Source organism: Raphanus sativus, unplaced genomic scaffold, assembly GCF_000801105.2.
Source record: "Raphanus sativus cultivar WK10039 unplaced genomic scaffold, ASM80110v3 Scaffold1267, whole genome shotgun sequence".
NCBI lineage: Eukaryota > Viridiplantae > Streptophyta > Magnoliopsida > Brassicales > Brassicaceae > Raphanus > Raphanus sativus.
In genome coordinates this window covers 1-23547 of record NW_026616580.1, presented here as the reverse complement: position 1 = coordinate 23547, position 23547 = coordinate 1, and the positions used below count along the sequence as shown (strand labels likewise).

Genomic DNA, 23547 nt, shown 5'->3' with positions numbered 1-23547 from the left:
ATTCATTGACTAAGGATTTAAAATCAATTCTGGAGCAAATGTCGAGTTCTAATCTGAAGGTAGACGTGAATCAGAACGGGGATGTCAAGAACGCTGCTGATACATTGGACGATATCAATTGACATTGATTTCTCCAAGTTGCTTGAGAAGCCGAGGCCGTTGAACATTGAAAGACTGAGATCACTTGATGAAAGGTCTCTTACGGAGCTATCTGGATCACCGCAGCTTAGAAACGCGGATAATGCTTCTCGGGCCCATGATCATGCTGATAGTTATGTGTTTTCACCGAGTGTGGGTAGGAGGTCTGGATTCAACACTCCTCGGTCAGTGCATGGATTTGAGTCTCATCCGATGGTGGGAGAGGCATGGGATGCTTTGAGGCGCTCTATGGTGTACTTCCGTGGTCAGCCTGTTGGTACCATTGCTGCTGTGGATAACTCCGAAGAGAAACTCAACTATGATCAGGTGAAGAATCTTAAATATTTTGCTTAAACCACACACATGGTAGCTGTCACGATTCTATTAAGTCCTGTGTTGGTTAATCTGTTGTCATAGGTGTTTTGTGAGAGACTTTGTGCCAAGTGCTTTGGCATTCTTGATGAACGGAGAACCAGATATTGTCAGAAACTTTCTTTTGAAGACTCTTCGTCTTCAGTCGTGGGAGAAAAAGATTGATAGATTCCAGCTTGGTGAAGGAGTTATGCCTGCTAGCTTCAAAGTTTTCCATGATCCTGTTAGAAACCATGAAACCTTGATAGCTGATTTGGTGAGAGCGCGATTGGAAGAGTAGCGCCAGTTGATTCTGGATTCTGGTGGATTATTCTGCTCAGAGCCTACACAAAATCTACCGGAGACTCTTCTCTTGCTGACATGCCTGAATGCCAGAAGGGTATACGGTTGATACTTAGCCTTTGTCTCTCTGAGGGATTTGATACCTTTCCCACTCTCTTATGTGCTGATGGTTGCTGTATGATTGATCGTAGGATGGTGAGCAACATTTTCTCTACTATTTATACTTTTTCTACAAGGAGACAGTTTGAGCTATAGCTGTTTCATCAATTTTTCCATTTGTCTAATCTTTTGTTTTCCGTGTTTTAGGGAGTCTATGGCTACCCTATAGAGATCCAAGCCCTTTTCTTTATGGCCTTAAGGTGTGCACTGCTCGTACTTAAACATGATGGAGAAGGTAAAGAAATGGTGGAACAGATAGTGAAGCGACTCCATGCATTGAGCTACCACATGAGGAGTTACTTTTGGCTAGACTTGAAGCAGCTTAATGACATTTACCGATACAAGACAGAGGAATACTCTCATACTGCTGTCAACAAGTTCAACGTAATCCCTGATTCTCTTCCAGAATGGATTTTCGACTTTATGCCATCTCACGGAGGGTTTTTTATTGGCAATGTGAGCCCCGCAAAAATGGATTTCCGTTGGTTTGCCTTGGGCAATTGTATAGCCATATTGTCTTCCATGGCTACTCCTGAACAGTCAACCGCAATTATGGATCTCATAGAATCTCGCTGGGAAGAGTTGGTTGGAGAAATGCCACTGAAAGTTTGCTACCCTGCAATAGAAAGCCATGAATGGAGAATAGTAACTGGTTGTGACCCCAAAAACACCCGATGGAGTTACCACAACGGAGGATCCTGGCCAGGTAAATTTTACTAAATCTCCTAGACGTTCATGTTCCTCTGGTTTTTTCCTACTAATATGCAAAAGCTAATCTGACCTTTATGTTCCCTGGCACAGTACTGCTATGGCTACTGACGGCTGCTTGTATCAAAACTGGTCGACCTCAAATAGCAAGACGAGCAATTGAAGTGGCTGAGGCTAGGCTTCACAAAGACAATTGGCCTGAATACTATGATGGAAAGCTGGGGAGATATGTGGGAAAGCAGTCACGTAAATGCCAGACCTGGTCAATCGCCGGATACTTAGTAGCCAAGATGATGCTGGAAGATCCGTCGCATGTCGGTATGGTTGCTCTTGAGGAAGACAAGCAAATGAAACCCGTAATGAGAAGATCCAACTCCTGGACTTGTTGAAGTTTGATAATCTTCGTGAAGGTAATAAGTAATCAAGAGATGAGATGAGCTAAGAAGAAACTTCATGATACCTCGTTTACTGTTGATAACAACTCATCGTTTTTCAAATTGCACATTTTACGTTTTGCTTTGTGAAATATACTTACTATGAAACATCTAAGCATCGTTAAAAAGAGTTATTCTCTTTAAGCTTCACATCTTATTACATGCATATATATCTCTGTTGCTCAAACATCAAGGTTTCGAGCAACGATGCCTTCAAAAGTAACACCAGGTCCAAAAGCCAGAATCAGACCCCACTCGTTTTCACCTTCATTCATGTTCCTTGCTTTCCTGCTCTCCTCCAACATATACTCCAACACATAAACGATAGAATTGCTACTTGCGTTGCCATAGTCCATGAGAGCTCTTCTGCTTGGACTCAGCTTGTCTGGCGAGAGGTTAAGCCGCTTTTCCATTCGGTTCAAGATGGCTGGTCCACCTGGATGAACCGCCCAGAACATCTGGTTATAGTCTTTAGGAGTCAGTCCCGCTTTTCCTATTGGCTTCTTGCAGAAATTCTCCACGTTGTCTTCTATTATCTGTGGAAGCTCTTTCGACAGCTTGAAGTTTATCCCTTCTTCCATTAGCCTCCCACACTTCATCTGCATATACCCTTTCCTTGAATCATTCATATCCCTTGTTCAGAGGTCTGGGAGACAGTTCCCAATGATAAAGCCAATCTGGACTCTGGTTACTGACCCATCATCAAGCTTGGCAGTTACTGCAGTTAGACCAAAAATTCCTCTCGAGGTTGGAATATTCCGATCCACAATATCAGTCATAAAAAAAAATCGTAGGAATCTTAAAGCTATCAAACCACAAATGCCACTGCTCCTCCCTGAAATGCGTAGATACACAGAAGAAGCACATAGATTGGAGAAAAGTTCTAGACTGTTTTCCTCCATGTCTTGTAACTTGTTGCATCACCATTTGCTGTAATGGATTCGTTTCGAGACATATCCATTGAATCACTAGTGGGCCCACACTCAGACTCAGACTCAAACCCAAACCCAAACCCAACAGTGAACAGACAAGTAAATATTCTTTTTTTCTTTGGTCTTTTCCTCCGTATAGTGAAAAAGAAAAAAAACGATAAGGAAAACGTTGACGACTTGACGGCCGTTAAAGCCACGTCAGCATATGGTCCACTAGCGAGTCGTTCGTTATTTCATAACCTCTCGCTATTCTCTCCTCTTATTATGTTTTCCTTTATCCTCTCATCATCTTCCCTTCTCTCTCACCTTCTCCTCCAATGGAGGTCATCTCCACCACTTCTTCGTCGAAATATCTCACCTTAACTTCCTACTCTCCGGTGATTCTTCCCGCCTCCAGTCTCCGCTCCATCCGCACCGACTTCCTCGGCTGCTGCCACACTCTCCGTCCTCATCATCATCATCATCTTCGAACTCGCGCCGGAAAACGGAAACATGGTCGTTCTTCTTCAACTCGATCGCCTCCTCCTCGTTTAGTCGTTAGAGCTTCTATTGACTCTGGTCTGATCCTCGTTGTTGTGGCTGTTACTGCTTTTTCCGCCATTGCTTTCGCTTATTGCCAGAGCTCTTTCAGAAAACGCAAACTTTCCGACAAGGCCAGTCAAATTCCCGACAAGGCTAGTCAACTTTCCGACAAGGTGAGTCAATTTTGGGTTTTCCTTTTTACCTGTTGATTTTTTTTTTTTTCCTGAGTAGAATTCTGACTGGCTAAACTTGTTCAGGTTGCAGCATCTCCTGAGACGCTTCATGGAGGAAACATCAGTAGTGCTACGACGATTCAGCGGGAAATCCAACATTTTGATGATGTTCATGAAGGAGCTCCTGTGGAAGTAAATGGTGGTTTTATGAAGAAGGTGGAAGAAAGTGCGACCAAATCTGAGGAAGAGGAGGCTCATCAAGTCCATGAAGCTGCTGTTTTGGCGGAGTATGATTCATTTGTGGCCAATGAAGCGGACATTGCAACTGAGGTTGCTGTTGCCAGTGTCAGGACTATTGCTAGTGAACATAGTTTTACAGATGAGCCCCTGTCATCTTCTATGAGTAATGGGACTGTTGATGCTGTGACATTGGGAGCACAAGCACCTGAGAAGCAAGTTGAAAACAGCGAAGAGCAAAGGGTTACGGATAATGGGTTTTCACAGGCAGTGGTGGGAGTTCATTCGGTTGCTTCTTCTCCACATGTGGTAGTTGATGATGACACACGTGTTCTCAAGAACAAGATTAATGGTTTGACCCAGAAGCCTGTTGAAGAATACAGCGTTTTCGCGGAGAGTAAGAGAGAAGAGATTCACACCTTCTACGGGTCTAATCATTCATCACCCACTTCTTCAAGGTTGACAAGTGTGAAAGCAGTCTCTCCTTCTGCAACTGATAGTTTATTGTTGGACCACAAGAACAATGGAATCGTTGATACCCAGTTCTCAGGACCAAGTTCTGGTCAGGCTACTGGTACGTTTGACAGTGTGGTACTTTTCATGTTTTCTTGAAGTGCCACACGCTTTAAAGTTACATTTGCTTTCAGGTTATGTTGAGAAAGAGAATCTTGTGGGACACGGTAACGGTGGTGTGTCCCTCAAAAGGAAAGACGTAAGAAGAGACTGGGAAGTTCCAGATGATGGGAAGCATGTGGTTCATCAAACTGATGAAAGCATGCCTGAGCTCCCTTCTCAGATACTCAATAGCAATGGGCGTTCTCCAAAAACTAATGATGCTTACTACCAGTTACTTAGAGATGGGAGGTATCCTCTTTTTCTTCTGCTATATATTCTTTCTTGGCAAGTTTTATCACCAAACAAAAGTTGCTTGATTGTTTGACTTTGATGGTGTAATATATCCATATATAATAGGCTAATCGAGTGTATAAACCTACTTGAAGATTTGGATCAAAGGGATTTATTGGACATGGACAAGGTATTATTGCTTGCTTTCCCCTGAAAAATATGGATGAGATCTTAGTATTACTTATCCTTGAACTGTGGAACTTTTTTTGTCAGTGATCTTATTTTTCTTGTATCCATATCAGATTTATCACGCAAGCTTCTTTAAGCTCTGCAAGAAGAAAAGGGCTGTTAAGGAAGCATTTCGCTTTACCAAGTTGATACCAAATCCAACATTAAGCACATTCAATATGTTAATGTCTGTATGTGCAAGCTCCCAGGACATAGAAGGTGATTTTAATATCCATATTGATCTTGTTTAACGTTCCTTCTTTTAAATGTTTAGTTGTTACTTACGTAGGAGCTCGTGGAGTTTTGCATCTGGTGCAAGAGAATGGGATGATGGCTGATTGCAAACTTTACACGACTTTAATATCAAGTTGTGCTAAAAGTGGGAAAGTTGATGCAATGTTTGAGGTATAATAATCCTCTTTTCCCTGTATATGTTATATGAACGAGGATACGTATTAGGCCGTTTCTTTGGAATCTCTATTATATCATAAACTATATATCTCTGTGTGGTTATATTCTCAGGTGTTCCACCAGATGGCAAATTCTGGAGTAGAACCCAATCTTCACACGTTTGGTGCGCTTATTGATGGCTGTGCTAGAGCTGGACAAGTAGCCAAGGCATTTGGTGCTTATGGAATTTTAAGGTCTAAGGTAAGCCTGCCACAAGTTTTTTTTTTATTGCATCCTATCAGGTTTCTAGATTGTATCCTCTTTGCCTTGTGGCTAGCTACTAAATGTGTTTTTTAATCTTACTCATTATCTCCATTATGTTTTGTAATATCAAGGCTATTGTTACATTGATGACATGTTCGATGCAGTAGAATGTTAAGCCAGACCGGGTTGTATTCAATGCCCTCATCTCTGCATGTGGTCAGTCAGGAGCTGTTGACCGTGCTTTTGATGTGTTAGCTGAAATGAAGGCTGAGATGCACCCTATAGACCCTGATCATATCACGGTTGGTGCATTGATGAAAGCATGTTTCAATGCTGGTCAGGTGTGTGTCTTAATTTTGTTTTTCTTCCATTTTTTGTTTTGTTTTGTCATCTCTTTCTATTTGGTTAAGGATAAACTTTATTGCAGGTCGAAAAAGCTAAAGAAGTATACAAGATGATCCATCAATATGGAATAAAGGGTACTCCAGAAGTCTATACCATTGCTGTGAATAGCTGCAGCAAGTCTGGGGACTGGGATTTTGCATGTAGCATATACAATGACATGAAAGAGAAAGGTGTTATCCCCGACGAGGTATGTCTATTTTTCGAATTTTATGGCATGTTCGCAGTTGCAGATCTTGCTTAAATATATGCAATCTTGGGGTTGACCTTGTGCAGGTGTTTTTTAGTGCATTGATCGATGTTGCAGGACATTCAAAAATGTTAGACGAAGCTTTTGGTATTCTTCAGGATGCGAAATCTCAAGGCATACGTCTGGGAACCATAACATATAGCTCACTGATGGGAGCTTGTTGTAATGTATGTGCCCTTTTTATAGCTGTAGCAAGACCTTTTGTTGATGCCTTTTTCTTTTTAATTTTAGGCTAAAAATTGGAGGAAAGCACTGGAGCTCTATGAAAAGATCAAGTCAATCAAACTTAGACCAACTGTTTCAACAATGAATGCCCTTATAACTGCCTTGTGTAAGAAGACCTCATACATTTGCTATCTTACACTTTTATTCTTTTTAATAAATAAATATGGTATTACAACAATTGCAAATATATCATTACTGGTATGACACTCCTTAGATTATCAACAGGTGAAGGTGGTCAACTTCCCAAGGCTATGGAATATCTTGATGAGATAAATACTTTGGGGTTAACACCAAACACTATCACTTACTCTATGCTCATGCTGGCAAGTGAAAGGTAACTTCTTTCAATGTTGAATTATTTAAGCTTGCTTGGATCAGTATAATCAGTGCAGATTTGAGAGTTCCAGTATTCTCTGACTTTTCTGTGTGTAGAAAGGATGACTTTGAGGTAAGTTTCAAGCTTCTCTCTCGAGCAAAAGAAGATGGAATATCACCAAACTTCATCATGTGCAGATGCATAACAAGTAAGCTTTCGTGTTTTTGATTTTGTATGATGCAATCAGACATGAAAGCGTTTGTTTACGTTTCTTGTCTATTCTATAAAGGCCTTTGCAAGCGAAGGTTCGAGAAGGCTTGTGCTGCTGGTGAACCTGTTGTGTCTTTCAAATCAGGACGACCTCAGATTGAAAATAAATGGTCAGTATAGCTTAGCTTCCTTTTTTAAAAAATCTTAAGGCAGTCACTACTCTTCCCAGTTCAAGAAATCGTGACTGAGGTTTTAGTAAATTTGTTGGATTTGATTTTGATCTGATACTTGTGTTACTCTCTCTTTCAGGACATCAATGGCCTTAATGGTTTACCGTGAGACAATATCAGGTGGTACGGTTCCTACTACAGAAGTAGTTTCGCAAGTCTTGGGATGCTTGCAACTTCCACTCGATGCTGCTTTGAGGGATAGACTGGTTTCGAATTTAGGCAACATTTCTTCACAAAAGCAGCATAACATATTCCCACTAGTAGATGGATTTGGAGAGTATGATCCTCGAGCATTTTCACTGCTTGAGGTATTATGTTGATAGCTTCATTTAAGATATTAATTATAGAGATTCTACTTATAGGTCTACAGGGTTTATAACTTCTTTTCATGATTTTCAGGAGGCTACTTCTCTTGGAGTTCTTCCTTCTGTGTCCTTCAATAAAGTTCCATTGTTTTTTGACACGACAGAATTGCCCCAAAACGTGGCTGAGGTTTAAACCCTTTTTGTTTTAGTGGAATAAACTTTACAAGATTACCATCTGGTTCCTAAAAGATATTAATAGTTAGCTATGAAAAAAAATATGGCAGGTTTACCTCTTAACCATCTTTAAAGGTCTTAAGCATCGCCTTGCAGCTGGTAAGATAAATCTGTTTTCTAAACTTTTCTTGATATAACTTTAGGTTAATCTTCTTTATTTTATGTTTCAGGTGCGAAGATACCTCATATTAATTTGATAATTTCCATGGAAGAGAAGGAGATAACGACTCCTGATCAAGGAGAGAAGACAATTGACCTTGCAGGAAGGTAAACTCAGAGCATCCTATTTTTTAATACTTAAAAATTATGCAGAGATGATGTTTTACCATCTGAAGAACATCCCCTTGTGTTGACAGAGTTGGACAAGAGATTTCTGCGCTGTTGAGAAGGTTGGGGATACCTTATCATAGAAAGGATGATAGATTAAGAATCAATGGTGTTGCTTTAAAGAACTGGTTTCAACCAAAGCTTGATTCACCCTTCTCTACAAAGCCAGGGGACTTAAGATCATCACAAGTTCCATTGGGAAACCAAATCACTCGCCAGCAACGCAGCATTCGACTAGGGAACCTCTCACTTGAGTGAGAACTGAGAAGAGGCTTCTCTCATTTTGATCCTTACCTCCGAGAGTTTTTTTTTTTACACGCAACGAGATACTCAGTACAACATACATCACATTCCTCCAGAATCACAGCAGAAAGGTGGAACATTCATACTTTGCTTCATTACTCTTCTGCATGAGGATGCTGCATATCGACAGGAAGTTAATTGCATGGTAAAGCAGTTGGTATGTATATCTGTAAGTTTGTATTTATTCATATATAAATGGTAAATGATTCTTTTCAGGACTTGGGAAACTTGTCTATTTCACTTTTTAGAGATAACCAAATATGAGATTGATATATTTTCCATTTCAAAATTATTTAATACTCATATATAGAGTTAATATTCATATATCAGCTGTTGACAAAAAAAATATATTCGTATATCAGTTATTACAATTCTCCATGATTGAAAAATAATACATGGGAAGAAGATAATGAAGAGATGCATCATCAATCCCTAGAACAACTTTTCAAGATTTATATAGTCTATAGATACATTTCTCCTACGAGGCATAAACATTATTGTAACCGAGAAGAAATGAGATCAAGAAACATTTCTTCTCTGCAAGGAATGGTCAAGCCTCCCATTGGATGATTGAATCCAAACTCTTCCTCTGCTCGACTAAGAAACTCTCTGAAGGAAGGATGATTCAGAAACGATATTGGAACAACGAATCTCTTCTTCTCCTTCTCAATCTGTTCTCCTACGTACACTGCCACATGCCCTTTAGGGACATTATCCAATGATGATGATGATGTTCGGTTTTTGTTTCCCAGTGAGTGTAGCTTCATTATCTGTTTTGCTGCATTTGTGATCGCAATACGGCTCAACCCCATCTTAGTTATTTTTTGCTATAGGACCAAAGATGCTAAACGAAATATCTCAATGAAAGTTTTTTTTTTGGGTATTCTCCTCAATGCTTTGAGATGAAGAAAGGTGGTGATGATTGCTTCTATTTATAGTAATGAAAATTTTCAAATAACGTCTAATAGCATTTCAGTAATTTAAGGGCATTTATTGAGTCTTTTTCCATGCCAAGTTGTTTGACTTACTTCACTTTATCACATGCAATGCAACTAGTTTCATCAAGTCCTCCAGCAAAAATTTCCTTGTTCTTAAATATAAAAACTAAGTTGAAAATCAGAATATTTATTATTATATTATTTTCCCTGAATATTATATTGAACCTTATGAAAATTACTCTACTTCGCTTCAGCATAGAAGTGTGTGCTTTTTGAAAGATAATAACAAGTGGACAAGCACATGCAAATAAGAGAGCGAGCAACTTGTCACATTGGCTGAAATAACGATGAACATGAAGCAAAGTTTCAGGATAGGATATAAGCCAATTTGATATTTCAATTTGGTTAATCATTGGATTGGTTTTCGTCTGCTAGATGATAATCATTACGGCCCGCAAATATATTCAATTGATTGAAGCTGCAATTAACAAATCATTACATTAATATTTTTCTCATTTGCTGAGTCGCATCTAATCACCCAATTTTCAGTTTCTAATCATATGGATGCTTTTCGGAATCATTCTTGATTTTCTAGTTGGAGATTCCACATTTGTTATCTTTAGAAAACAACGTTAAACCAGAAATCAGTAATATTATATGACATTTGCGATTTAATCCGAGAACATATGGTTTAGTAGCATGTATATTCGAGTTGAATATCCGAACATGTATTAGCTAGTAAATATCTTCGTAGGAGATATTCGACTTCAGCTTTCTAACTCGGAATCCAGGTCTATGTGGTATGTTAAACAGATTGTCGGACTACTTAATAAAGACTGTATGTCAAATTTCTAGTGAACTTAAATGCAAACTATTTTAAAATTAAATAGTAGAAGTTTTTATTATATAATGTGAGAAGTTAATATTTGTGTTTGATTGATAGTTTTTTATAGATTGAGATTTTATCGATATCTGGCAATCATCCTACGTATATATATATAGCTTAATGTGCTATAGTGAAACTCCCTCAAGAACTTAGCATATGTATATGTTGATATATCACTCTGTCTCTATAACATGACTGTTATCTTGAATTGATCCGCGTCTTGTAGATTTTCAAGTTGTTATCAAGCGTTGTTGTGATCTTTTTGTTGAAATGTCATTCTCTTTAACTTACAAGTAATGATTGCCATTCTTATCTACCATGCACACCCAAACAAAAAAAAATATTTGCAAATCATATACTGCTAATTGAGATTCAATACAGTAGTTAATGCATCACAATCAGAAAAGGGAGCTTATGATGAAGACCTACCGTTGGTCCAGAAAATGGCCAGTTCAAAACTGTGTGCTATATATTGTTTTTAAAGCAAAATAAAAAGAAGGTTTGGATTCTTCTTTATTTATTCTCTTATAAATTTAAAGAAAAAGAATCTTGTTTTGTTTACACAACACTTGATTTTTTGTCACCTAAATATTAACTAATCTGATATTGACATTGTTATGGTCTAGTGCAAAATTTCTATTGCTACCCAATTATTTGATAACGAAGGTCTTTGGTTTACATTCGATAATTAATAGGCAAACGGTTTCAATCCTCCGCTCAAGTCTATTGGAGTCGCGTCTGGTTTCACTACTGTTTCACCACCAACGCATTTTAACTTTTTTTCCCTTCCACAGTTTGAGTTTGTTTTTAACTTTGTGGTGTGTTTCAGTTGTATGAATCTAATATATCTTTCTAAACTACTGTTTTTCTGACCTCATATGAGAGAGCACGACGTCCTTTCATCTATTCTATTAATTTTGCAGTTTGCCTTATTGATACATGTTGTGTCCAATTTATTATTTCTATGTTTTAATTAAAATTCAAAAACTATAACTACCGCTTATTTGCTGTAAAGAGGAGAAAAAAACGTACGTAACCCCCCGTCCACATAGTTCTCGGTAACTACTTTTTCCCATATGACTTTACTTATACCGATATATATATATGTATAACAGTTATTTTTTTTTGGGTTGATTCCAAATGCAGATTGTTAAAGTACTAAAATTATTATGTAAATCAGAGACGAATCCAAAGATTTTTTCCAGTGGGTGTGCACAATGATTTAGATATAATTATAGGTGTAGACATCAAATTGTTAAGAAATATACCAGAAATTCAAATTATTATGGGGGTAAGTGCTACCACAATCCTCTATTTAGGTTCGCCAATGATGTAAATTTCATATATGTTATTTGGTTACGTTCTTCTCACCAAAATTAATTTTGTGTTATTTAATAATCTCAATTTTTTTCAGAGATTAATTTAATTTTTATCTAAGATTAATTTAACATCACCTATATAATTGTATGGTTACATAACGATCAAATAATGTAACTGATCTATGACGCCTACCTCCTCCTCTTTACTTCCTACAATTTCGGATGCCTTTGTTTTGTTGTGAAGAAAATCACGTATATATTAACTATATATATGCAAAGCAAGAATATTCAACTACAATCACTGACAGCAAACAATTCATACATTAGATGTTTTGATTTTTCAATGCTTAATATCATTCTGTATATATATTATCAATAAACAAGTAATAGCATTTATATTCATGATAGGAAAAATATCAAAATAGTTTAGATTTTTTTTTGTAACAAGTTAATTTATGACATCTAACAAATAATACCAAAACTTAAAAATTCATAAATATTTATATGTGTAATGTAAATAATAAAATTAAATTTCCAAATCCAAAATAAACCAGAAGTAAAACATTATTAATAAATTGTCGATAACAAAAATAAAAAAAAACCTAATTTCTTTATTAAAATTATATAAAATAGATTTTCAAAACATAATTAAAAACCAAAAAAGAAGTAAAAGTTATCTTTTAGTTCAACCAGTAGTTCAACTGGCAACCAGATTTTAGTGATTTTTTACGGGTTCACTGGGTTTTTAAATATTAGGTTTTTCACAAAACCTAAACCGGATTTATCTTGGGTCACCAGATTTACCGGTTCAACTGCGGGTCTTGATCGAGTTTCAAAACACTGAGTATGAGACTTTGATTTTCTGGTCGATTCTGAATCAGGTTTTTAGGTACGAATATTCTTGACTAATTATGTTAGGTAACTACTACAAAAGTATAATATTGTTGTAAACTTTAGAAATAAAATTTTTATGAAAATTTCTGAAATGCATATGACACAAGTATATAGTTATGTAACTTGGCATATTTAATATAGTTACCAAAAATTATATTAAATTAAATTAATATTAATTACAAATATAGTTACAGAAAATATAAATATTGAATTAAATTTCTCAAAATAATTCAAACAAAAATGTACCCGCCCTTTAAAAAAGCGAGTCAGAATCTTGACTTTAAGGAAACTTACGATAAAATATGTTCATTTAAAAATCAGAGTGGGTGCGGGGTTGGTAGATTTTGGATTGTGGGTACCCGCCGACCCGAAAAGTATTTAAAAATAAAAATAAGAAAGTAAACACTTTTTTAAAAATGTGGTAATTTAAAAAAAACAATTTTAAGATTTTAAAAAATATATATTTTTATTATAAATATATTGTTTTATATTTTTTTAATAATTAAATTAAATAATTAGCTTTAAAAAGTTTATAACCTGCGAATAACCGAAAAATTAAATGGGGCGGGTCCAGTACAAATTATTTGTTTGCGGGTTGTACGGATCATATTTTTGACCAAAACAAAACTGTAACCCTCGGGTTGGCGGGTTTGACCGACAATATATCCGCGGGTTGGCGGATTCGACCGACAATATATCCGCGGGTTGGCGGATTCGACCGGCAATATACCAGATCAATTTTTAAATTGTTATTATTTAATAAAATATATTTTGATTAAGATTTATATATAAATATGATTACAAATAAAAATACAAATATAGTTACAAAAAAACAAATATGAAAACTAAATTAAAACAAAAAATATACCCGCCCTTTAAAGGGCGGGTCAAAATCTAGTTTATCATTAAAAAAAAAGATATGGCCATGCAAATAATGGGTCGAAATAAATGCTAATGACTTGTTTCTAACACCGTCATTGGTCAGGTTTAACTCCGATTTTACAAATGAACCTCTGCAACCATGTGATTCTTAATTTCACCTAGAAATCGTCAATCAGGGAAGGTACTTTGGATACTCCGAATCAAGCTAAGATTATCTTTGAAAACATAAAAATCTTTCTTGATCAATGTTTTGTGGAAGTACATAATAGTATAACCTGACTTGACTGGTTATACAACATATTCACAGGCTGATTCAACATGTTCCCTTTTGCAGAAATAAACAAAGGGAACAACAACAAAAATTCTATAAATGGAAAGAAAAAAAACGTTAAAAGATGTTTTAGGTTGAAACAATACAACCATAAGAATTCAAAAGACCCACGAATATTTCTTCTCTGCAAGGAATCGTTAATCCACCAATTGGATGGTTGAAGCCAAACTCTTCCTCTGCTCGACTAAGCAAACCCTGAAACGAAGGATGGTTCAAATACGAGATCGGAACCACGAATCTCTTCTTGTTCTCCATCTCTTCTCCGACGTAAACGGCAACATGTCCTTTTGGGACACGAGACTGCTGTTTTTGCGACTGTTTAGAGTTGATAACACGCGACAATCGAATAGCCATGTCTAAAAAAGCAATGAGATTTATAGAATTTCACAAGACAACTCTGTTTTATGAAAGTAGAGAAAGATTGATATTTTTTTGGTGGAGTTGTGTTTCAGTTAGTTGTTATTTATAGAGTTCCAAAAAGGTCAAAGAATCAAACTTCGAAGTTGAGCCTAATGACAAAACAGATTTTTGTGTATTATAAAAAAAAATAGAGTTGCAGCGTTCACATGTGATCTGGTTAATAAAAAAACTAAAGTTTACCTAGAAAAGCATCAAGCTGATTCTGATTTAGTCTGGGTAACATTAGAATATAATCAGATAGGGACCCACCAAAGTTACAGAACTCACATGCTACTCTACTCTCTCTCACTTATTAAAATCTCTGGCCATCATATAAAACAGGTTTGGTCCTATTGGTTCTGATGAATAGACAACAGAAACAAGTGTCCTTATTAAATATTGATGACTATATGCATTTTTGACAAGTCTCTTGATGGCTCTTGAAAATGGTGGCTTTTGGTCTATATGTGTTGCCCCTATAGCCCCACTCGAGATGACCTATGTGTCTTAACGAAAAATTGTGTTTACAAAACTTATTCTCTATATTTATAGTTATTACTATTATTAAAATATGTAAGAGGACCCTTTTGTGTAATACTAAGCTTGTAGTCATGAAAATGAGAAAACATTGAACATGCATTGTTTCTTTAGTTCTTATGTAGAATCTAGAAGTTCAAGATAACATTTAGGTAGAAGTTGTATGTCTTAGAGAGTGATTTTATTTTATATATTATTAAGTATTATTTCTCTTGACAAGACGTTGTAGCCCAATGGTTAGGACGGGTCCCCGCCTGCACCCAGGTAGGGGGTTCGATCCACGCCGGAGGGAACTACCTTGCAACGCTCTTGTCACCCACACGGATATGGGCCATGCTTTCGGCCCATTTGAAAAACTGGGAGGGGCGTCTATCCGTGGGCATTCCTTTCCCTTGGGGATTAGTCTGGGCCTTCTGGGCCTGGGATACCCCCAGGTTAAACAAAAAAAAAAAAAAAAAAAAAAGTATTATTTCTCTTAGAACACTTACCTTTTTTTTTTGTAAGTTCATTCGTCATCGCTGATTCTACAATAACATAAAGTTGGATGAATTTACCAGCATTTGTTATCTACATTATACCGCGGAGGAAGTTCGATTTTTTTCAATAAGATAAAATCAATCGGTTGAAATATTCAGTAACCTGTTTGATCTAAAATAATTAATTAAAATATTTAGTATAAAATCGCATGTATCTATCTATGTATGATTAGGGATTTAGGGTAGTTATAAGAAAATCAGTTATTGTAACGACGGTCACGTGTCATCTATCTTATTAAAACAGAAACATTCTATTGGACCTAACATTTATTTTGTAAGTTTTTAAATTAAATACACCTTTATACTTTATAGTTAAACATACATTAAATCATTTTATGTTCTGTTCTTTATACTACTATCCATATTTCCAAACAATATACTTATTTCTTTATACTACTATCAATGTTTCCAAACAATATATTTATTTCTTTATACTACTATCAATGTTTCCAAACAATATATTTTTATACTACTATCAATATTTCCAAATAATACAATAATTAATCTTAGTTATTTTATATCTATCATTTTCTCTTTAAAATTTTGTAGAAACTTCATAATTTTAAAGTTCACTATCATAAATTGCAAAATAGTGAACTTTAAAAATTTCGAATATAAGATTACAAATTATGAAGCTATTACAATTTAATCCAATTAGATTACATATCGGTCATCCACCAGTTTAATCGGTTAGTCTCGGATTTTTAGTGATTTTTAATATGAATATTTTAAAAACATAAATGATGAATTGTCAGATCTCCGGATTAACCGGTATAATCACAATCGGTTGAACTTAAAAATACTGATTTAAATGCAAAAATATTTTAAATACACACTCTTTAAAATTTACCAAAATATTTGTTAAATTATTAGTGAAATTTTTCATCGTAAAATATTCCGCGCTTCAAAAGCGCGGGTCAAAATCTAGTTTGTATTATTATTAATTATCACAATTATCTCTTCCTAATAACAGAGAGTAACATGTGCTTGACAATCTATATATGCAATAATTTCTATCAAATAAAGTTGCGCAGTACTTTTTCAATATTTTTCATAAATATATTTTATTTGTTAGTCGTAGAGAATATGTCTCTTTTGGTTTGTTAACAATTAATTACATACTATTATAACCCATTTTGTTTATTCAGAGTGCATGTGATCCACCATTCCTTTAAATACATAATGCAAGTCATATAACTGGTTATTTAAATAAAAATTTGCAATTACGTAAAATTTCCTATCTTAATAATACTGTTTTCTAAATATAGTATTATCGTAGGAAGTACTATAACATTTGGCAATTAAGTTTGTTTCTAATATAATAAGCATTAATCAAACAAAGATGGTCAGAAAAATCTCTTTCGCCAAAGAGCTTTAAAGATCATGATCCTTCACAAACTTATACTTAAAAAAAAAAAAATCCAATCAGCCTCTAAGTCTTGAGCTTTTAGAGGTTTGTGATATGAATCATTGCAAGATTATTAAGATCTTATTTCGAAACACAAGTTTGGACAATCCATATACACACAACTAAACTTCATATAATTCTCTGAGAGAACAACAACAAAAAGATTCATCAAAACCCTACTAAGACTATTTAATTAATCAATGCGTTTCTCAATGCAGCTGATGAGAAGTAATGAGATGAAGAAACGCTTCTTCTCGACAAGGAATCGTCAAACCGCCCATTGGATGATCAAATCCAAACTCTTCCTCTGCTCGATTAAGAAGCTCTCTGAACAAAGGATGGTTCAAGTATGATATCGGAACCACAAATCTCGTCCTCTCCATTCTTTCCCCAACGTAAACCGCTATGTGACCTTTAGGAACAAGCCCTGAAGCTGTTGTTGATGATGGTGATCCGTTCTTGTTCCTGATAGATTGTGATTTGAAGATTTGCTTTGCATTTGGAAGCATGGACCGCACTAAACCCATCTTCTTCTTTGTTTTTAAATGAAACGTTATCAATTTTGTGGATGTGAAGAATATTTGAAGCAAGTGACTTGATAGACAAGGAGGAGAAGACATTTCTATTTATAGTAGTTAACTTAAAGCATGCAGCTTCCAGATAAGAAATGACATGAATGTTAAAATAACAGCAAGATGAGATATCTCTCACTTTAAGAAAAAACCCAAAGGTATGGGCTGTTGGGCCCTCCCATCATCCATCTGTCTCACATGGCTTAGCTCATCTCTATGCAAAGTCACCAATCACCAATATATATATATATAAATATGTAAAATGTGACTGCACATAATGTACGTTTTTATATGATCGCCAATATAAAGGTTGTGTATGTCTATTTAATTAAAGCCTCGAAGTGGTGGATAGTCAAGTGTGCCCTGAGTCATAATAAGTGGGTTCAGTACTCCAGTTCTTGAACCACTTGTACCAATGGTCGACCTTATCCACTTTTCCTTTGCTCTCAAACTAGGGGCCGTACTGCTGGGACGAACTATGAGCTAGTATAGAGATGGTTATATATCATTACTTATATATTATATTAAAATAAAAATCTTATTTGATTATATATAAATATTTAATACAGCTCTGTAAACAGTTAGATGAATTTGTTTGCCATTGGATAAGGTCTGACTATCTTTGCATGTGATTTTGATGATGATGTAATTGTGACTGTTGCTACGTCTGAGTTTGAATATACAACATATCTGTGTTAATGATCGGAATATATCGAAAACAAAATCCTCACAGAACTATAGCTATTCGCTACCTGTGGGCCTACTATCTTCTTCTTCTCTTTTTTGGAGAATGGCCTACTATCTTCTTGTTTTTTTATTTTACATTATTGATTGTTGTTAGATAGTGTGGTGGACATATATATATATATGTTCTTCGCATTTGCAAATAGTTGCTTTATGTGTATGGCTTAGTGATTGGTATCTTTTTTATGTTGAAAGAGAAGAGTTTACGTTGCCTATAGAAACTGAAAACAAAAAAGTTCGTGAAACAAATAAAAATACTTGGCTTGCGCATCATCGCGTGTGTGATTAGAAAGAAGCTTTGCATGTGTTCTTCTAAAATTTTGAATCGGTTTTATGTTTCATTTATTTTCATAGATTTTTAGCATTATGCCAAGTTCCATCATTGACCAAGCATCCAGGACGTACGGGGTTTTCAGATATAAGAGGTGGACCACGTTTGCTTGCCAATAGATTTTCGTGGCTCCTAAGTCCAGTGTCAAAATCTACGGATGATTATTGAGGACAATCTATAAGTTATAGTGACTATTGATGCCACCTAACGATTGTTTGTTTGGATCTTCCTGTTCACAACCGTAGCTTTACTATTAAACACATGATAATTATAGTGGTGTATAATTATATATGATATCAATAAATAAAATACAAGATCCACAGTGGTATATAATATTAGACTAGTGGAAATTTACTACTAGTAACCATGGATATACCACGATACAAATTGTAATTGAGGCATTTCTATTATCCTAAACATAATATATAGGGATGAATTAAATTTCGAAACCAATATAGATGTCATCCATACATTAATGGTATATATCGGTAATTGAACTAACACATGCAAAAGGAACATGGAATTTGTTGATGAAATCTCGGATCAGAAAATGAAACTGAACGACCACTCATGTTAACTGACACCGCTGAAAGATTCCACCGAAATTTATATAATATACAAAATTTAAAATTCAAAAACACTAATCTAAACTTTCTCAAAAAACTATATAATATACAAAATAGTGAAATGCAGAAGAATTTAAGAAATTAAATGTATCAAACCGTGGGCATCTACGAGTATCATTACCAATCTTCACCAAACCGGATGAAATATTTGTCTCAAGCTCCTAAATATTTTTAAAACATTATAATTAAAATAGATTTTTAAATTTGTAAAAACAATTTAAACTCTCAACTTATGAAATCTTTCTAAATCGGTGTATATCCTCCAAAATATTAGGATGAGTCGTGATTAATACATGACAGCTATAATATTATTACGAAAAACATGTAAATATTCAAAAAATATAACAGAGATAGATAGTTCTACTAAAAATAGATATAGACAGACCTAGGAAATATAGATAAATATATATAAGATAGATCCATTAAAAAAAATTAATTGGTAGATCAAAAAATAGATGAACAACAAAGAGAATTGGGTATGGTTAATTTTCAACAGGATATCTAAGTTTTTTATAATTTAGTTCTTAAAATAGAGGAAAGAGATATCATAATATATATTTTTAGATACTTCTAAATCCACTATTATTTATTCAGTTAATTTATCATACATATATATATATATATATTATCATTTTTAATATATCGATTCTATAACATTCAAAATTTGGCTGGGGAAAATCATTATATTTTGTGTCTTACCAATATTACAAATGTATAGTTCGATTAAAGTTATTTTTTATATTAAAAACAATATAAAATATAAATTTCTAATAAAATGACCTTTTAGCAGTATTACATAAAGAAAATATTAGGACCTCGAGTTAACTATTTCACTACTAGGTTTACGGCCGGGTACCTTTAAAATAAAAAAAATATGACGTTATCTATTTATATATAACGTCAAACTGTGTGCATGTATCTGACTACTGTAATTTATTAGGAACATTTTTTTGTTTGCTAAAATTATTAGGCACATTTTACGTTACGAAATTCTTTCTTAAATTAATTACTGTGGCGACAAAAGAAATGAACCACACCCATAAAAATTGCTTCTATAAAAACAAGCTAAGATATCTAATCTATATACATAAAGGAAAAGTAAGCAAATCGACATAGAAAAGAAACTTAAGTTAATTTTCTGAGCAATTGAATACTTTACAAGTGGAACAGTTATAAGAACTCTCAAGATCTTCTTAGATCCAAAACTGAAAGAGTCTACTTAGTATCTCAATCTCGAGTTATTCTCTACACTGCCTTGGGTACATTCAAAGAAAAAGAAAAAGAAAAAGAAAACACAATTTATTTGTATGAATAATCTTAATGAATCTTGGGATGATCAGTGAGCTCCCTTATCATGAACCGTTTAGAATAGAGGCTAGAGCAGTAAAGTAATCTTCAGTGCAAGGGATTGTTAGACCTCCCATGGGATGATCGAACCCAAACTCTTCTTCCGCGAGGTTCAGCAAACTTTGGAACAATGGATGGTTTAAATATGATATAGGTATCACAAATCTCTTCCTTTGGTAAGTCTCACCCACGTAGACGGCCACATGACCCTTTGGGACATTATTGGTACCCGACATCGCCAGGACGCTCGCAATTCTCGCTGATAAGCTTCTTTGAAGCTTTTGCTTAGCGTGAGACAGTCCAATCAACTGAATACCCATCTTTGAGGATCAATGCAAGTAACGGAAAAGGGAGTTTTTGAAAGAAAATAAATTTTAAGAGATAAATATTTGACTATCTTGGGATTTTATAGGAAGGGATTAGGTTAGTTTGTAAGCAAGATTCTCAAAGTGTGTAAAGTATATATAGGGAAACTAAAAGAGTTCGTGACCGCAATTCACTCGAGAGTAATAGTTTGGGGAACATATCAGGTGGAGCTATTGGATGAAGTTCACATGCTTATGCCTTGTCTTTTTTAGAACCAATATTTTTTTCCTTTTTAGTGATGAAACATGTTTATAAGACCCTACCATTCCCGATCGAAGATGAATTATAACAACCTACTGTCTCTTATATGAATATAATCAAAATATGAATGGACAAACATTTTACAATCAACTTATATGAGATTATTACTTTTGATAAAGACATTCCGTCGGAAATTGAATGTATACAATGCTTTGCTAGATAATAATTAAATCTGACTAAAATGCATTCAAATTAGGACCGGATTATAAGTCACTCGAGAGTAATAGTTTGAGGAACATATCAGGTGGAGCTAGTGGATGAAGTTCACATGCTTATGCCTTGTGTTTCTAGAACCCACTTTGTATTTTCTTTCTTTTTGGTGAAATGTTTCTAAGACCCTACCATTCCCGCAGATGAATTATAACAACCTACCATCTCTTATATGAATAGAACCAAAACAAGAAAGGAGAAACATGTTTCAATCAACTTGTATGAAATTATTTTTCTGATAAAGACATTCCATAGATGTATAAAAGGTGCGTTCGGAAATTGGATATATACAATGCTTTGCTAGATAATAATAAAGCCTGAGTGATTTGACATACCATATTAAGCAAACTGTTTCAGATTAGGACCTTTTTTGGTTTTGTGGGGCGAGGTATACAATCGATCATAGTCCCGTACTTTCAAAGGCCACACAGCCCACATGCAAGAAGTAGAGAATAAATCATGCATGAATTCCAATTAATTATCCCATGCATCGTTTCTCTATACAAGGTTAAATTAATCCACAACACATAGGAAAGGATAGGAACTAATAGGCTACTTGTCTACAGAAATTTTGGAACTTTTAGATTTTGAGGATATAAATGTTTCTTATTTAAATTAGTAAAAAATAATAATAAAAAATTGTTAACAATATAAGTGATATATCCAGACGTTAAAAAAAAACAATATAAGTGATATTTATGTGGATCATATGCTAATTCGGCCCAATCCGGGCCTAATTGAGCCTAATTGAGGGTATTTTAGTCTAGTTTAAAATATTTTCTCACTAACTAATTAAGAAATGGTTTTTCAGTTCAAAATTATAACTCCTGAAGAACTGAAAGAAAAAGAATAAAAAACATTTAAAATCCATATGAAGAAAAACACATTTCTTTAAACTTTATACAATTTCAATATTGATATTCAACTCGATATTTTTCAGCAGTGCAAAAAGTTAAATTATTTGGGAACAAAAGCATCTGCATATGTTGCAACCACTGTAGATAATGGCTGCATATACAGAGATAAACTGAACGTACCCATAAAAAGCAATAACGAAAAAGCTAAATGAACCAAATCGAAAACTCTTTTGAGACAAGTGCAACTAATGTCCCCGTGCCCGTTTGACTGTATTTGACATAATGTAGGTCAAAAGGGCGAATAAAATTATTGCGATTCTAAGCTTTATAATTGGGTGGATTTGAATATGTTAGTGGTTGGCAGCTATTACATACAGCACGAGGGCTTCATCATCAACTCACTGACTCTTTACGTTTGACCTAAAAAGGCTAAACGTTATTGGAAAATCTTGTGACGGTCCATTCGTGGATATCCATGTTTCTGCGCTCAATTCATTTTCGTTGCTCACCTATATGTATATTCTTTTGGATAATGGCTTTTCATGTGAAATAGTTAGAGAGCATGTGGTGTGACCCACCAAATTATAGAGGGAGCGTTTGATACATGACAACTTTTCAGATATGAATCAACAGATATGATCGACTTCGTTATTGTGTAAGAAGAGAATACTGACTTTCGAGAAACTGTAATTTGTATTTCCATTTTCGAGAAGAGTAGAATATGTCAAACATATATGCCTATATGGGTTCTACGAACTTCCAGGGTCTAACCAAACCAAAAAAAATCTCTATTCGAACATACAAGAGGATAAATAAATAAATTTGAATGAATGTATTTAACTTTGGGCTGAACATATAACTCATTGGCCCAAGAGTTTATCATATTGTACAAAAGTATCTAAGAAACCTTGGGTTTTTTTTGTCATTGTTCTAAATGTTTTTTTTGTCAACAATGGTTATTTACACACCGAGGCTCGAAGATTAGCTGAGTTTTATTTTCCAGAAATTATTTAAGACTCACTTAAGATGTTTGTATTTCTCCGTTTAGCATTAACGTAGGGAGCTCAAAAAATCATTATGAACTCATACCACACGGCACGCAGATGAAAATAGATGCAACGTAACAATAGATGCCATTACTAGAAACGTGGCAAACTTATGTTTGATACCATATCACCATCTCACCATCTGCAACTCATCCGAACTGATCGGTTATATTATAAAATCCATTCGGTTCATTAAAGAGGAATCGAAGACCCAAAACCTCCTCAATAACTGTAGTAATTATGTTTATATTTTTCCTAAACAATTGTGTTTTATATAAAACCACATCATCCACGTCCTAGACAACACATCTAGCTTTACTGCTTCCTTTCGTCTACTCTTCCCTCGAATCTCCCGACACAGAGACATGGCAAGGACTCGATCTTTTACTCGACGACGCTACTTTGACAAACCAAGTCTCGTCAAAGGCATCGATCCCCCAAATCTCAGCCTTGTTCCGCATCGCTGCTTCTGTTTTCACCGAGATCCCGTCTCTGAAGACGATCAGAGACGCTTCTCTGGGCCTCAAGGAGTTGCGTTTCCACCATGCTCCGATCTTTGGGCTTGTGTGT

The 23547-nt window shown here is 35.0% G+C and overlaps 6 protein-coding genes and 1 pseudogene across 6 annotated transcripts; 2 read left to right on the top strand and 5 right to left on the bottom strand.

Moving 5' to 3' along the window:
* Window positions 1-17: 17 nt before the first annotated feature.
* LOC130503956 (probable alkaline/neutral invertase B) lies at window positions 18-2237 on the top strand (annotated as a pseudogene).
* LOC108817175 (type III polyketide synthase B-like) lies at window positions 2148-3116 on the bottom strand. The gene is made up of 2 exons (XM_018589811.2): window positions 2908-3116; window positions 2148-2811 (listed from the first exon to the last, which is right to left on the bottom strand). Exon 2 carries the CDS (start codon window positions 2720-2722, stop codon window positions 2276-2278), a length of 447 nt encoding a protein of 148 aa, XP_018445313.1. The 5' UTR covers window positions 2723-2811; window positions 2908-3116; the 3' UTR covers window positions 2148-2275.
* Window positions 3117-3290: 174 nt separating this feature from the next.
* Window positions 3291-8768, top strand: LOC108843088 (pentatricopeptide repeat-containing protein MRL1, chloroplastic). Its single transcript, XM_018616177.2, has 19 exons — window positions 3291-3720; window positions 3805-4531; window positions 4605-4821; window positions 4930-4993; window positions 5106-5250; window positions 5321-5436; window positions 5554-5682; window positions 5853-6026; window positions 6113-6277; window positions 6364-6504; window positions 6569-6668; window positions 6788-6896; window positions 6995-7086; window positions 7168-7258; window positions 7398-7626; window positions 7718-7810; window positions 7908-7956; window positions 8028-8124; window positions 8214-8768. The coding sequence occupies exons 1-19, from the start codon at window positions 3343-3345 to the stop codon at window positions 8440-8442; spliced, it is 3345 nt and encodes a 1114-aa protein (XP_018471679.1). The 5' UTR covers window positions 3291-3342; the 3' UTR covers window positions 8443-8768.
* A 52-nt stretch (window positions 8769-8820) lies between these two features.
* Window positions 8821-9385, bottom strand: LOC108843089 (auxin-responsive protein SAUR21). The gene has a single exon (XM_018616179.2). It carries the CDS (start codon window positions 9297-9299, stop codon window positions 8982-8984), a length of 318 nt encoding a protein of 105 aa, XP_018471681.1. The 5' UTR covers window positions 9300-9385; the 3' UTR covers window positions 8821-8981.
* A 4243-nt stretch (window positions 9386-13628) lies between these two features.
* On the bottom strand, window positions 13629-14253 carry LOC108840792 (auxin-induced protein 15A). Its single transcript, XM_018613610.2, has one exon. It carries the CDS (start codon window positions 14089-14091, stop codon window positions 13807-13809), a length of 285 nt encoding a protein of 94 aa, XP_018469112.1. The 5' UTR covers window positions 14092-14253; the 3' UTR covers window positions 13629-13806.
* Window positions 14254-16676: 2423 nt separating this feature from the next.
* On the bottom strand, window positions 16677-17287 carry LOC130503954 (auxin-responsive protein SAUR20-like). The gene has a single exon (XM_056998529.1). The coding sequence runs from the start codon at window positions 17235-17237 to the stop codon at window positions 16827-16829; it is 411 nt and encodes a 136-aa protein (XP_056854509.1). The 5' UTR covers window positions 17238-17287; the 3' UTR covers window positions 16677-16826.
* Window positions 17288-19872: 2585 nt separating this feature from the next.
* Window positions 19873-20679, bottom strand: LOC130503955 (auxin-induced protein 15A-like). Its single transcript, XM_056998530.1, has one exon. It carries the CDS (start codon window positions 20555-20557, stop codon window positions 20243-20245), a length of 315 nt encoding a protein of 104 aa, XP_056854510.1. The 5' UTR covers window positions 20558-20679; the 3' UTR covers window positions 19873-20242.
* Between the last annotated feature and the right edge of the window lie 2868 nt (window positions 20680-23547).

Excerpts from the sequence above, each read along its gene's own strand:
- LOC130503954 (XM_056998529.1), bottom strand. The coding sequence starts at position 17,237 with ATGTCTTCTCCTCCTTGTCTATCAAGTCACTTGCTTCAAATATTCTTC.
- LOC108843089 (XM_018616179.2), bottom strand. The coding sequence starts at position 9,299 with ATGGGGTTGAGCCGTATTGCGATCACAAATGCAGCAAAACAGATAATG.
- LOC108817175 (XM_018589811.2), bottom strand. The coding sequence starts at position 2,722 with ATGAATGATTCAAGGAAAGGGTATATGCAGATGAAGTGTGGGAGGCTA.
- LOC108840792 (XM_018613610.2), bottom strand. The coding sequence starts at position 14,091 with ATGGCTATTCGATTGTCGCGTGTTATCAACTCTAAACAGTCGCAAAAA.
- LOC130503955 (XM_056998530.1), bottom strand. The coding sequence starts at position 20,557 with ATGGGTATTCAGTTGATTGGACTGTCTCACGCTAAGCAAAAGCTTCAA.
- LOC108843088 (XM_018616177.2), top strand. The coding sequence starts at position 3,343 with ATGGAGGTCATCTCCACCACTTCTTCGTCGAAATATCTCACCTTAACT. Across the intron at positions 4,822-4,929 it reads CAGTTACTTAGAGATGGGAG|GCTAATCGAGTGTATAAACC; the intron begins GTATCCTCTTTT and ends CATATATAATAG. Across the intron at positions 7,957-8,027 it reads TAAGCATCGCCTTGCAGCTG|GTGCGAAGATACCTCATATT; the intron begins GTAAGATAAATC and ends TTTATGTTTCAG.